Raw genomic sequence first — 13,986 nt, 5'->3', positions numbered from 1 at the left:
GCTTTGGATCATTGTCCTGCTGGAAAATGAATCTTTGCCCTAAACGCAGATCTCTGGCTGACTGAAACAGGTTCTCTTCAAGGATATGCCTGTATTTGGCTCCATCCATTTTGCCCTTGATTGCAACAAGCTTTCAAGATCCTCCTGCTGAAAAGCAACCCCAGAGCATGATGCTGCCACCACCATGCTTGACGGTAGGGATGGTGTTACCTGGGTCTTGGGCTGTATTGTCCAAAAAATACCCTCAAACATTGGTATGTTTGTGCCAAACATAGCGCTTTGCTTTCAGGCCAAAAAGCTCAGCTCATCAAACCACAAAATGTTCTTCCAAAAGGTTTCAGGTTTTATCACATGGCTTCTAGCAAACTCCAGGCGTGACTTAATGTTGGCCTTTCTCAGCACTGGTTTTCTTTCTAGCCACTCTCCCAAAGAGGCCAAATCTGTAAAGTGCTGAAGAGATTGTTGATGTCTGGATAGTTTCTCCCATTTCAGCCAAAGAGTTCTGCAACTCTGTCAGTGTTGTGGCTGGCCTCTTGGTCACTTCTCTGACAACTGCCCTTCTTGTCCGGTTGCTCAATTTGGTAGAACGGCCTGATCTTAGTAGTGTTTGGGTTGTGCCATGTTTTTTCCATTTTGTTATGATGGACTTCACGGAGCTCCTAGGAAGTTTCAAAGCTTTGCCAGTCTTTTTATAACCTTCTCCAGCTTTTGTCCTCCTAACAACTTCATCTTGAAAGTTCCACGGGCAGCTCCTTGGTCTTCATGACAGCAGGACTGATCTGATCTGCTGTTTTAGCTGTGAGACCTCACAAAGTGAGTCAGTGATATTGTGCAATCAAGCAATTGAACACAGGTGGATTCGAAATGAACACAGGTGTACCTTGTTAATGTATTTAGTGTGATCTCTCAAGATAACTGAATACCTCACCCAATTTTGGTTGTTAAAACAAAGAGGAGGAATACTTATCAATTAAGTAATTTTCAGAGTTTTATTTTTTAATATAATTCTGAAGACATCTAAATACTTTATTTCATTTTACCATTATAGAGAATTACTTCTACAGGAGTGGAAAAAAATCCCATTTAAAATATGCTTTAATTTGACTTTTTAATACAGCAGAACGAGAAATAATCAATGGGGGGTGAATACATTCTGAAGGCACTGTACTATAGGTACTTACAATAATTAAATGTTTTATTTTTTCCAGTGATATTCAGGCCTATTCTCTCCTTGTTTTCAAAATATTTTTTCTTGTTTCTAAAAACATACAGTATGCTGTATATAGCGTACACCATAAAAGTCAACTTATGTTTTGCTGCAGTGCCCAGAGTCATGTTTTTTTATAAACTGTATATCACTAAGTGTGGTGGCATATTAAAGGTTATACAAGTGCTAACAGTAACCTTTTATATCATAATTTAAAAAAATACATAACATACCGGCAAAGCGGCAGTACAAACCACAATATAAACTCATCAAGAATATTAATAATAATAATAATTAATAATTGCTTACACTTATATAGTGCTTTTCTGGACACTCCCCTCAAAGCGCTTTACAGGTAATGGGGACTCCCCTCCACCACCACCAATGCGTAGCCCCCACCTGGATGATGCGACGGCAGCCATAGCGCGCCAGAACGCTCACCACACATCAGCTATCAGTGGGGAGGAGAGCAGAGTAATGAAGCCAATTCATAGATGGGGATTATTAGGAGGCCATGATTGGTAAGGGCCAATGGGGAATTTGGCCAGGACACCAGGGTTACACCCCTACTCTTTACGAGAAACGCCCTGGGATTTTTAATGACCACAGAGTGTCCAGACCTCAGTTTTACGTTTCATCCAAAGGATGGTGCCTGTTTACAGTATAGTGCCCTCGTCACTATACTGGGGCATTAGGACCCACGTGGATCGCAGGGTGAGTGCCCCCTGCTGGCCCCACTAACACCTCTTCCACCAGCAACCTAAGATTTTCCCAGGAGGTCTCCCATCCAGGTACTGACCAGGCTCACACCTGCTTAGCTTTATATTGCATTATATATGCAATATATACAGCATTATATTGTATGAACAAAGTAAGACCAATCTTACATACTGTATATAGCAGTAAACAAAACAAAATGCAAATGCAACAAAATGCTTTTTTCATAACAAAAGAGCAGTACCGCATATGATAAAATGTAGGCCTAGAGTCTAATTAAACTGCTGAAACATAGTATTTCATCATGCATTATTCAAATGATTATTAAAATATCTGATATTAAAACTACACTAAACATGAATCAAAATGCACCATCCAACTAACATAAGTAGCTTGCTTGTTTGGTGCACTACATCAGTAACACTGGTCACCAGCTTCACACTTCAACCATTTACTAGTAACCTGTCAAGTTTTTCAGCTGCTCTATGCATATTGGTTTAAGACCTTGCATGATAATTATTAAAAAGACTAGAAGCTGATGAATCATATTGTGTAGCATAAAAAATTGCTGTGGTTAAGGTAGTTCCAAACTACCTTAAAAAAAGAAAGTCAGAAATTTGCGCTATTTATCAGAGGAAAAATTGATTTTTGTCTGCTGTGTTGCCTTGGAGAACTGGGCTCACGTCTTGCGTTGTGAAGCTTGCGACACCTGTTGTGACACCTCATCATTAAAAGAGAAATTATAGTTTGAGAGGCTATGTAGAGCCTATTTAGAATGTAGACTTTCTATTTGGTTTGTAACGGTTTGTCCAAACAGAGTAGGTAGAGTAGTAAGACATCAGTGATCTTACTGCACCAATCATTCTGACCAGTGGCAAAAGCTGTACATCTTTATTGAAGACATACAGACCAAAAGTGCTGGGATTATGTAATTCCAACCTATAGGCTCCCAAAACTGAGATTTCAAATTTGTTTAAGAATGACTGTGGCTATTTGTCTATTTAGCACTAGAGATAATAGTCAGAAGACAACTGTAGGCATCTGACTAACAACCACTTCTCTCCTGTCTCCCCCCCGATAAATCCAAAACTGATACTCCATGGAAGACACTTACTATCTCCGATCAATCTCCTGGTCCCAAAGTACCTGAAAAGAGCTGCTCACCTTTACATTTAACCAACCATGATTGTGTTGATTGACAGAACTATTCCATTACCTGAAGTTGGGACTGTCATTACAAATTAAACCTGGTACTGGCTTTCTAAAGTGTCACCCAGCTCTGGCATATGAAAAAAAGCTGATGGCTGCTCACTAGGCATTTAAAAAAAATATGGACATTTGCCACAGGTTCACATTGTAGGTCGAGGCCAGGGAATTCCAGCTGTGGTTGTGGAGAGCCCCCGTCCAGTTACTCTTATACAGTAGCTCAGCCGACAGCACATATTACGAAAAAATTAAGAACACTGATCACTTAAGAAACCAATGTTTCAATGAAGGAAACACTGGTCTTTGAGGGCTGAAGGAAATTCTGATTTTCATTCCATGTGATCTCTAAATTGCTTAAATTGTTCCAGGCCTTTAGAAATCGATTAATTAAGGCAGTGGTTCTCAAAAGTTTGGGGCCTAGTACCACCCCTGATCAAACCAAAGCATCCAAGTACTACCTACAAGTTATTTTCTCATAGGAACCAAAGAAAATCTCAATGACCAACATGAGCGTGTGCACGCACACACTCACATATAATTAAAATAGCACTTAATTTGGTTCGTACCGCCTTGTAGCCATTTTCTTACGCTTGCTAACACTAGCAGTGCTGTCTGTGTCAGGTTCAGCAGAAGAGCTAGTGTCGATGGCCGATCATGTTACCCTATATCCGGATTTTCTCGGCCATATCCTCTATTTTGATCCTTATATCTCTGACCGGCGGGAATTCTCAAATATCCAGAAATGTCCAGGATTTTGACCCCATTTCACCATAAAGAAATTAATTAACAAAAGTTATAAAGATAGTTAGAAAGAGAGAGAATCTTCATAACTTCTCTAGTTCGCTTCGCGACCTACGTTGTCGTTCAGTTTTCATCCTGTACATGTATGATTATGTCATGAGACGGCGACAATTGGGGCATAAATATCAGTGTCTGTACTCAGTCTGTACAGTGCAGAAGCATTCCCTCGAATGGTTCCCTATTTTGTTTCTCGTTTTCCTACCCTAAAACACAATGCCAAAGTGAAAGTGTAAATTCACAGCAGAACTAAAAAAATTATTTCTGTGTTTTCGAAGTGGCAGAGAAAACTGGGAAGCTGAATGTTTGGTGTGTAAGCCTGGTACTTTTGTCTCCATGGCAAATAAAGGTATACTTGACTTGCAAGCTCATGTTGACTCAGACAAACACAAAAAGGGAATTCGGGGACAGAGTTCGTCAATCAAATTAACAGATTGTTTTGCAAAATCTGGCAGCAAAACAGAGGATACTGTTATTGCAGCAGAGGGGACTTATGCATTTCACACAGTTAAACATCATCACAGTTACTTAACCAATAAACATAAAACGTGGGATATTTTGAAAACCCTCACCATCCTGACCCCCTTCCCAGATAAGGCAATAGGAAAGTTACTCAAGGTGTCCTCTTTTTTGATGTTGAAATATGGTAACCCTAGTGGCCGATGTATAATCCTTTTTGTTCTCAGTAGGTGTGCATGATCTATCAGAGCTGGCGTCGGTACAATTGGCATCTATTTCTTTCAGCCATGACATAATACTTGATTTTTGTGAGATATTAATTTTCGATCACTTGTTCTGTTGGCGAATGTGGCGCCAAGCTGTGTCTCTGAAAGCTTGAGAGGAGTATGAACACTCAATTATTAGCGCGCACTGTATCAATGCAGCTAAATACATAGGCTGCGAATTTGACATAATCTAATTTTATTAAAATAGAAAATATGAAAACCTGTCTCAAGCTTTCTGAAACCAATTAAGTAAATTACAGATGAAAAATTTACATAATTTTTAATCATTCAATTTTTAATTCCCAGTTTTTCAGTGCACACAACAAATTTTCAGGGTCATCTGGCATACCACCCGGGGGCGCTCTGCGTACCACAAGTGGTGCGCGTACCAGTTTGAGAATCACTGAAAGGGTTAACTACAAAACAAGATGGACTGGCTCGAAGATCTGTGCCTCAGGCTACATACTGCTCCTTACTTGCATGCTAAGCATCATAAATAAACTAGTTTCTCCTTAAGACAAAATAAATGATGCATTTCAATTTCAGAGTAACATGGATAGTGAAAGAGAAAAACAAAATATTTACTGGAAAGTGTTTTATAAACGTTTTCTCATAAAGAAAACATGCAGAACGTTTTGCAAGTCTATTCTACACAATAAAAATACAGGTGGTTATGGAACCCTGTAACAATTAGAATACATTTTCTAAATCACTCAGATGAAGAAGTTCTAAGGTGTAGTTATGACTGAATAAATAGTCTAGTTGTAGCAATATAAGGAATGAAGCATGAAGAAAAGCATTCTCTTTGAAATAAATCACTAGCACTAGTGGTGTTGAATATCCCAAGACTTGTAGAATTAACAATTTATGAAAAATGATAGGTAATAACGTGAATTTCCTTTGAAACCTATACCAGAGCTATATCCATTTCCTGGACAATGTTTCTGAACACTGACTCTGAAGTTACAAATATCTAAACTTTGCCTCAATCTTGTATGTGAATAAATCTGAACACGTCCAGTGTTCAAAGGCTGCTCTTCAATCATATAGTATATATGAACGATGTAGGATTAACCATGTTCATAATGGACCTATATACATATTATAAAATGCTAAATTAAACAAAGTATGGTGCACTTTTTCAATTACATTGTTCCTTAAGTATAATCATGGTTTTTTAATGGCCCTGAAACTACATATTTGTCCGAGGCAGGCTCCTCAGAATGTCAGTACAACTCTGAAGACTCTGCTAAGATTTACACTTGACTGTCATTATAATCCCAGAGGGAGTAGGGAATTTTGCATGCAGTAAAGAGGAGTATATTATTGTGAAGGTGACTTTAACAGGATTTAAAGCAGCCAAGTACCAGCGTAACATACCTTGGCAGATTTAAACACTTTCTGCTCTGTTTTAAAGGACTACAGCAGCTTAATCTATTAGTCCAAAAGCAGCCAATTTATTTTAATCCATCTGTTTAGCCTTGCTTCTCTTGGCAAGTCTGAACTGTTTCTAAAACAGATTTAAACACAGCTGTTGAAGTCCAGCATATCTCAGTACAGTACTCCCTGCCATTCCCCATTACACAGCTACAAGTACTTTATTTGAGCATTTTTTTCCAGTGTTAGCTTTTTTGCATATTTCATGCTCTAGCAGTTCACAGTTAGTAGTGCAATAAGGCTTGTTTTTAAAATAGCCTGGTTAAAATTAACTGCCTTCCATGGAATGTACAGTATGTACTGTACACATATTCATAACAAGACTATAGTTTTAAAAGGCCTCAGACAAATACATAATGAACATGCCCAATGAGCTCATCTATAATATTTAACATCATTTAAAAGAAAAGTAAATGATCTCTTATAAAATTAATGATGTTAGTAAACTCATTTGAAATGATAATGAAAAATACAGCAGCTTCTGACAGCAGTCAAAACCTCATTATGACAATGATCTTGTTCACTGGGTTCTGCTCCAAAGAAAGTATTATAAAACACTAATAGGAATAACTTAAAATATTTTAAGCTTTTAAGTTTAAATAATATGCTGGAAGCCCAGAAGGCCATTCACTGTCCTAAGGCAGGCACATGACCCCATTAAAACTATAGTTAAGGATAATGTTAAAGTAATCATGGATCATTACTGCCAACTATGGTGATCAGCTGTGCCTGCACGTCAGCATAGGAATTATTGCAGAATTTCACAACTGATTAATGGTTTCATATAAAGAAGAGTTTAATTCTCTGACATTCAATTTTCTGTGCAAGTTATTCTGTTCTTCACACTTAACAGCTCAGCTCTTGGTACCCTGAGGCATACTGTTCCTCTACCCTCATCCAATTCCATTAGCTTAACCCTTAACAGACACATAATTCCAAGATCAATACAAAACAGCAGTCGATTTTTAACTTAAAAAAATAATGACCCCCCCCCCCCCAACACACACACATCTGTTTCAGGTTTAATAGACACAGAACATAGCACACAAAATAAACAACATCTCATTAAATTGTCTGGAACACAAATTTAGCTTTCCTTGGTTCTAAGACATCAGCAGAGAAAACAGTTACATGAACTGTTTCGAACTTGTCAGCATTAGATCCTAATTGCTTTCTGCAAAATGAAGGTTCAAAAAGACACATTTTCCTTGGAGATTTTCAAGGCCAGCCTTTAAATTGCCAAGACAGGGGGAAAAAAAAAGAGATATGCTCATCAGCAGCTGACATACATCTTTATTGACAGTGAGGTATCAATGTATGGGCTTCCACACCCGCAGTGCAACTGCTTTCACTGTCAAGCTGCAACGGTTCTTAATCGCCATTAATGATTTTATCACCGATGCGACAACGGAGAAAGCCACGACTCGCATTCAGCTACCGACATGTTGCGCCATGAGTCACGACTATCTTCATTATCCAGACTTATTTAGAAAGAGACGCCCAATCATACCTGTAGCTGTCCATTCATTGAACTCAGATCTTCGGCCTTCTTTTCTAAAGACTGGACCCAGACCTTTCTCTTCTGCCTGCACCGGGACGCAGCCGCCCTGTTGCGCTCCAAAAACTTGCGCCTCTTTTCGTCGGGGTCTTCGCTTATGGCTCTTCTGCGCCTGCCGCCAGTGCTGGGGATGTGCTGGGCAGGCTGTGCTGGAGAGGCCTGGCACACACACAAAAAAAATAGAAATAGAAGACAGCTAGCTACCAGCTAACCCATCACCCAATGGAGAGGATGACAATTCAAGAGCGGTATCTGGTAACACAGGGACAAATGCTGATTTTTTTTTTTTAAAGTCATGCAGGAATAGGCCATTTTGTGTTTAAAAGGCAAAGCAGGTTACCTAGTATTAAATCATCAAAATCAAATTAATGGATAAAAGATAGCGCCTTTACAATGAATCTAATTTGATCCAATCAGGGAAAACGGCCAAATGATGAACAAAACACACTTTAATAGTCTTAATGCACACGAACCCTGAATTTGAGATGATTAAGTACTGTGTTGCTACAGCCAGCTAACACTATGCTGGACACAGAGCAGCCAGGGCCCCTGGCAGTACTCACTGGAGTCTCTGTTGTGGATGTTGCAGGCTGCTGCAGAGACTGGGGGCATGCTTCCTCTGACTGTGCCCTGGCTGAACTACTGCTCTGCCCATCGCTGGCCTCTCCATTAGTTACCTGAGGGTGCTGCTGTGTCAGTGCAGCTTTTAGCCTCTGATTTGAGAGAAGAAGCAAAACAAAGCAAGTGAAGACACGTGTACTTTTACAGCAACACAGGAAAACACCGGTTTCTCAAAGAATACAAGACTTTAAATTATGTAACTTAAAGCCTTAAGCAATGTGTATTTTCACCTTTTTCGGCATATGTTCTGAGCGTCCTATACTGAACAAAATGCAAATAAAACATAAATGTATTCCTGGGAGCACAAGTGGAGATGGTTTATTTTCTAGTCTCCGGAGAATCCTGTGGTATTCAGCAACTTGTCAAGGGAATTTATTTCCTCTCAGGCATCATGTTAGATGTTTTAAATAATCCCACATGCAGTGCATTCAAGATTCTGATATTTCTGAGTGTCTGTGTGTACTGCCAGGGCATGTGCCAAGGGAACAGCTTAGCTACTAGTAATACAAAAAACATGCCATTAATTTGAGACAGGCTATGATAAGAAGCACATTAAGTACAGTATGTTTTGTCATTTAAACAAAAATGATCACATATGCATATAGATTCATACACAAACACACTACCTTACATTTCCCTCACATACACAACCAAGCTTTAAGATATTAATTAGACAAAGTATATATATATATGTGTGTGTGTATTGCATGTCAAAATAAATGCTTAAACTAAAATTCAGCTAGTATGTAACTCTGATCAAGTTTATAGTTCACCCACAAATTGGAATCATCCATTATTTTGAGCCCATTTTTGAAACACACCATTTCATTTTTCAAAATATGAACAAATGAATTAATCTTCTCGGTAATTTGGCCACCACTGACAACATCATTCCAATTTATGTTTCTCCTTAAACATACTAAAATCAAAAGCAATCGAGAAACAAAACAACTCTTTGAATCTGTAAATTATTATACAAAAAACAGCATGTTATTTCAGCTGCTACCTTGACGTGCTGCAGACTAATCCGTCAGACAAATTTGCTCGCCCAGTAATACCTATCCAGAATTTCCTCTTGCTCAAACAAGATATTATTCTCTTGGAACAATCCGTGGAAAAAAAAAATAGAGTTAGATCCATATTTCATATCTGCCACAAAAAACTCATCAGTGTAATAACCCTCCTTCTCATGGGTGTTATTCTACCATCTGCTGCTATATTACTTATCTTTATTTTGCAACTAATTAACAGCATAATCTTCTAAATTCAGCAAGTTAATTATCATTATTGTGGTCTTTGCAGCATCATCAGTCCTTGTAAAGCAGCATCTCTCCACCCCCAGAGAATGTGTGGAAATGAAGGAGGTTGGGAGAGGGCCTGTTTCCTTGGAGCGGGCTCATTAGGTGTTTGCTGATGAGCTTGGTACGCAGGGAGGTAGGTCAGATGAATTCTGCTGAACAAAAGGTTCCATGCCGGGCTTAGCTGACTTAATGTACGTTTCTGAACATTTGCCAAGCTGCCCTCTGTCAGCCCTCCACGAAAGCCCCCTACAGCAAACTCCGTTGACTGCCCACTGTGTGCTGTGCTATTTCTCAGTTTGTCATTCTTATGCTGCTGGTGAACCAAAGTTTGTACCAGTCACCAGTCCCCCTCCCCCCGCAGCCACATCCTCCCAGCCCCCCACCTTCTTTCTGTAGTTTACCTGTTAATTTCACAAGAATGTCATGCTGTGAACACTTACGAACTCTGTAATACATGCTTCATCTCCCCTCGACAGATCTCATTTACAGTATTTTATTTTCCTGCCCTTCAATTTTAAATACAGAATGGGAGAAAGTCCTCTTGCAAAATAAGGGAAAAAAAATCCCAACATCTGTTTGCACAGGCTGGCATGCTTCACTTTGGAATATTTGCCCTCTAAAATAATTTGTTTTCATGCAAAAGCTACTTAACTAACCCAGTTTGCTGTCTCCTGATCAAAGATAAAATAATTTGCAGACAGTCTGTGCAATCATTAATTTTAATTACAGACTATGCGAGAGATACTACAGGAGCAACAGTGAGCTGTTCCAAGTCTGGGTGCACAGTCCCCTCCTCCAGGCAAGATAGCCCTAACCAATATGTAGGGCATACATATTCATGCTTCTTTTGGATTTTCCAGTTTTTATAAATGAAGACCAACGTCTTGTAACCTTGAAATAAGACTGAATAAGATAGTATTTTTTTTTATCAAGACAAACTGATGCTCTGGTTGTATGTTCTAATCTGTCACCATTAGCCAAGAAGAAAGCAGTTTTTCTTAAAAACAGCAGTTTCCTCTCATGAAAGAAACATGCATACCAAGGACCCAAGCTTCATACTGTACAAACATTTAATAGAAGTTTTAAATACTTGATCTTGAACTATGAGCTGTTGAATTTAAAATAAAATTATCTGCATAATCGAGACAAAATTAATAGAAATAGACCACATTCTTCAGTTTGTACCAATTCTACAGAGGCTTAGTGTTCTTATTTTAATATATCTTACAAAACAAAAAGATTTGATATATTTTGTAGTAAAACCTGATTTAAAGATGTGTTTTGGAGTGAACCAGTGCATTCTTATCACTCCATAATGCTTTTTTTTACCTTTTTTCCAATATGCTGAAGACTCAGAACCGAGCAACATAAAAGAAAAACTCTTGCCTCAAAATTCCAAAAGAATTTTCTGAAAATAAAATGATATCAAGTAACATATCTCAATAACAATATGACATTATGTCAAGTTTAGTACATAAAGTACGTAAATTTTTGGTTTAAAAAAAAGCACTAGCCAGGACATGTTAATAGAAGCATTCTGCTTTTTACAAGAAACATATATGAATGTGAATTTGTTCTCAACCTGCTATCAATATTATCATAATGATGATGATGATAATACCAGTTACCAGGACATGGCATTTAGCATAGTTCCCCCTACTGGTTTGGTAAAGCATTGCATTACACTCCGACCCATAAACACAAAGTTTAAAACATTCAATCACTTCTAAACAATTGCATCTCGAAGATGGTAAAAATATTTCCTTGTACTACAAACGACAATACTGTTTTGCTGTAATAAAATTCCTAATACAAGAAATTGTATATGGTTAATAAAGTGATCTTATCTTATATATAAATTGTCCTTCAACGCTGCACAAGGTTAGTCGAAACCTTTTCACAAATGGATTTTAAGGAGAAACATAAAATCTTCATGAGATAAACTTTTTTTTTACAAACAACAACTTTAAGTTGTAGTTCTATCCGTAGAATTATTTAATTTTTGCCATAAAAATCAAATAAAAATCTGCTTAAATTTTGCAAGAACTACATGAAAAAAAAATCAATACATTGAATTTATTAAATGCTTATAAAAGAGCATGAAATACAGTTATAGATTTGTATCACTGCTATTAGAGATACGTTTTCTCATCCGGCTAGAAAGAAAAGTATTTTGAAAGCATTTCTTACAGATAAAAATTCAAACTAAATCTTTTGTTTTAACAATATTCTAGATATAGGACTTGCATCTTGCAAAAAAAAAGATATGACCTACAGATCGGAAGTTTAAAGAAGAAACTGCAGATTACCATTTTAGCTTCTGACTGCACAGGCTGAGGGGAGGAGGGTCCAGGGATTCCAGGAACACTAGGCACTATGGTGACAGGTCTGACAAGCTGACAGTCAGGGTGCAGGGAAAGACAGCAACAAACAGCAGATTACCAATTTATACATGAACCGAGCCATGTGGAAAGTCACTTTCTCGGCAACGACACGTTGAGCCATTACATACACAGAACACAATGTAAGAAGCCAATAATCTGAATTTTATCAAGAAAGATTTACACCTGCTTTTCAGATTTCGAGTTCCGAACTGAACTACTTCACCTTGTACATTGATAAACAATGGAACAGCTTACATGCATAGCATATTGATGGGAGTTCTGCCGATGGAAAAGGAATCATGCTGTAGTATGAACAGTGCCACTTTTAATATTTGTACTATCAAATGTGAAATGAAATACATGTAAAGCCTGTAAATGGGAGTGCCTTGCAAGCTGATGTTGCTAAACATCTTCTTCGCCAGCCTTTGAAGTGAAATCCCTACAGGCAGGAAGAATAGAAGCCTTTTCCCCACTGTGCCACTATCAGCAGCTAATCATCTGCTGTTCATTGTTCCACTCCAGCAGTCAAACAAGCAGACACTGGATCACCATCGCTTCCTACACCTTAACCAGTTTGCAATACAAGCAATGATTTCTAAAATCATGCATATTTAAAAAACTCAAATGCGCTATATTCTGTGAAGTACAATGTTGCTGGCTAGCATTGTTTTGCTCAATAATGTCACGTCTGTGGTGACATACTGAATCCAGGTGCTTTACGTGGATTTCCCTGAAACTTTAAATGCATAGAATCGTAAGGTCAGAATAACAGCTTAGAATAAGAGTTCTAACTCTAGAATGAAAGAATGAGACCATACCATGTAACTGGGTAATGATGAATCAGAAAGAAACAGATTCAACGACATGATTTGTTAACTTGTTCCCAGCATTAGCAGTTCTATGTGCACTGAGGAAGTCTTCACAACTGGTGACCATGATGGTACTCGCTGCACCAATCAGCTAAATTGCTGAAATGCTTCAACACCTTAAGCATTAGTTGAGTGCAGGTTTTGGTGTTCAACAAAGAGATGCTGGCTTGAGCACTGCTTAAAGAATAGCATATTTAATAAATAATGTACTGATATAAGCTAAGTGAACTATAAGTTATCTGTCCACAGTGAAAAGCCCACAATGATTTAAACACATACTACATTCCTGCATAAATAATGGTTAATAATAAATTGATAAAAGGAAGAAATTTAGATTAGTTTTTTATTCAAATACAGCTGCAAACACAAATCTGGAATCTTCAGAAAATAAGGGAAAGCAATAATATTGATATTGAATGAGATATATAAAAATTAGCAAAGCAGTGCAACAAAAAACACAGAAGCGCATTAAATTAACTGCAAAGTATACATGCTTTAATACCACATACACTAAACTGTTATTTTTAGTACTTTAAAGGAAATGTTGCCTTGATCTTGACTTTGTTCCAATATAGAAATGTACAAGTTTAGGCAATGTTTTTAGATCACAGCTTTGTTGACTGGCAACACCTAAATATGCAACAAATTCACAAAGATATCAGGAAAATCTTTGTAAAAGGTGCATTCTGTTGAAAATACATGACAGAGGTAAATTCCTTATTCTGATTAATAACTACTCAACAGGTGGTCTACTGTGAAAGACACAGGCTTGGAGCAAGTGTGGTCACTGTTGAAAGCAATATAAGCCATACATGTATGACATACTGTACAACTCTGCATCACACTGCAGATGCTGTCTTGTAGGATTGTGTCTCATTCTTCTAGTTAATGGACAAACATACTGTATACATATTGCCTGGTGTCTGAGCCCTAAATGCCATGTCATGCCAATTCATCCCAAAAATGTTGAATGTGGTTCAAGCCGGAAGAGTAGGGCATCCAGCTCTATCAGCTTAACCATCACATAAGGAAGCTGCTGTTACATGAGGAGCTTGAGTACATGCATGGTCCAGTCAGAATCAGGTTAAACTTGCTGTAAGTGAGGACCCAAAACTTGAATCAATGTAGTGCTGTGTAGACAGACTGCAAGAATGGGTAGGAAT

At 38.0% G+C, this 13,986-nt stretch overlaps 1 protein-coding gene across 5 annotated transcripts in view; it reads right to left on the bottom strand.

The window, feature by feature from the left end:
• Positions 1–13,986, bottom strand: part of atf2 (activating transcription factor 2) — a 33,021-nt gene that overhangs the window by 10,123 nt on the left and 8,912 nt on the right. For 3 of the 5 annotated variants that reach the window (XM_088931438.1, XM_088931439.1, XM_088931440.1), the window contains 3 exons: positions 11,880–11,966; positions 8,212–8,361; positions 7,601–7,807 (listed from right to left, as the gene is read on the bottom strand). In XM_088931438.1, coding sequence (XP_088787564.1) covers positions 7,601–7,807; positions 8,212–8,361; positions 11,880–11,966 — 444 coding nt within the window. The remainder of the gene's footprint in view (positions 1–7,600; positions 7,808–8,211; positions 8,362–11,879; positions 11,967–13,986) is intronic. The other 2 variants (XM_088931443.1, XM_088931442.1) reach the window with 2 other exon arrangements.

Source organism: Atractosteus spatula, chromosome 13, assembly GCF_055471065.1.
Source record: "Atractosteus spatula isolate fAtrSpa1 chromosome 13, fAtrSpa1.hap1, whole genome shotgun sequence".
Lineage (NCBI taxonomy): Eukaryota > Metazoa > Chordata > Actinopteri > Semionotiformes > Lepisosteidae > Atractosteus > Atractosteus spatula.
The sequence above is the reverse complement of the archived record's forward strand: the minus strand, read 5'-3'. Positions and strand labels throughout refer to the sequence as shown.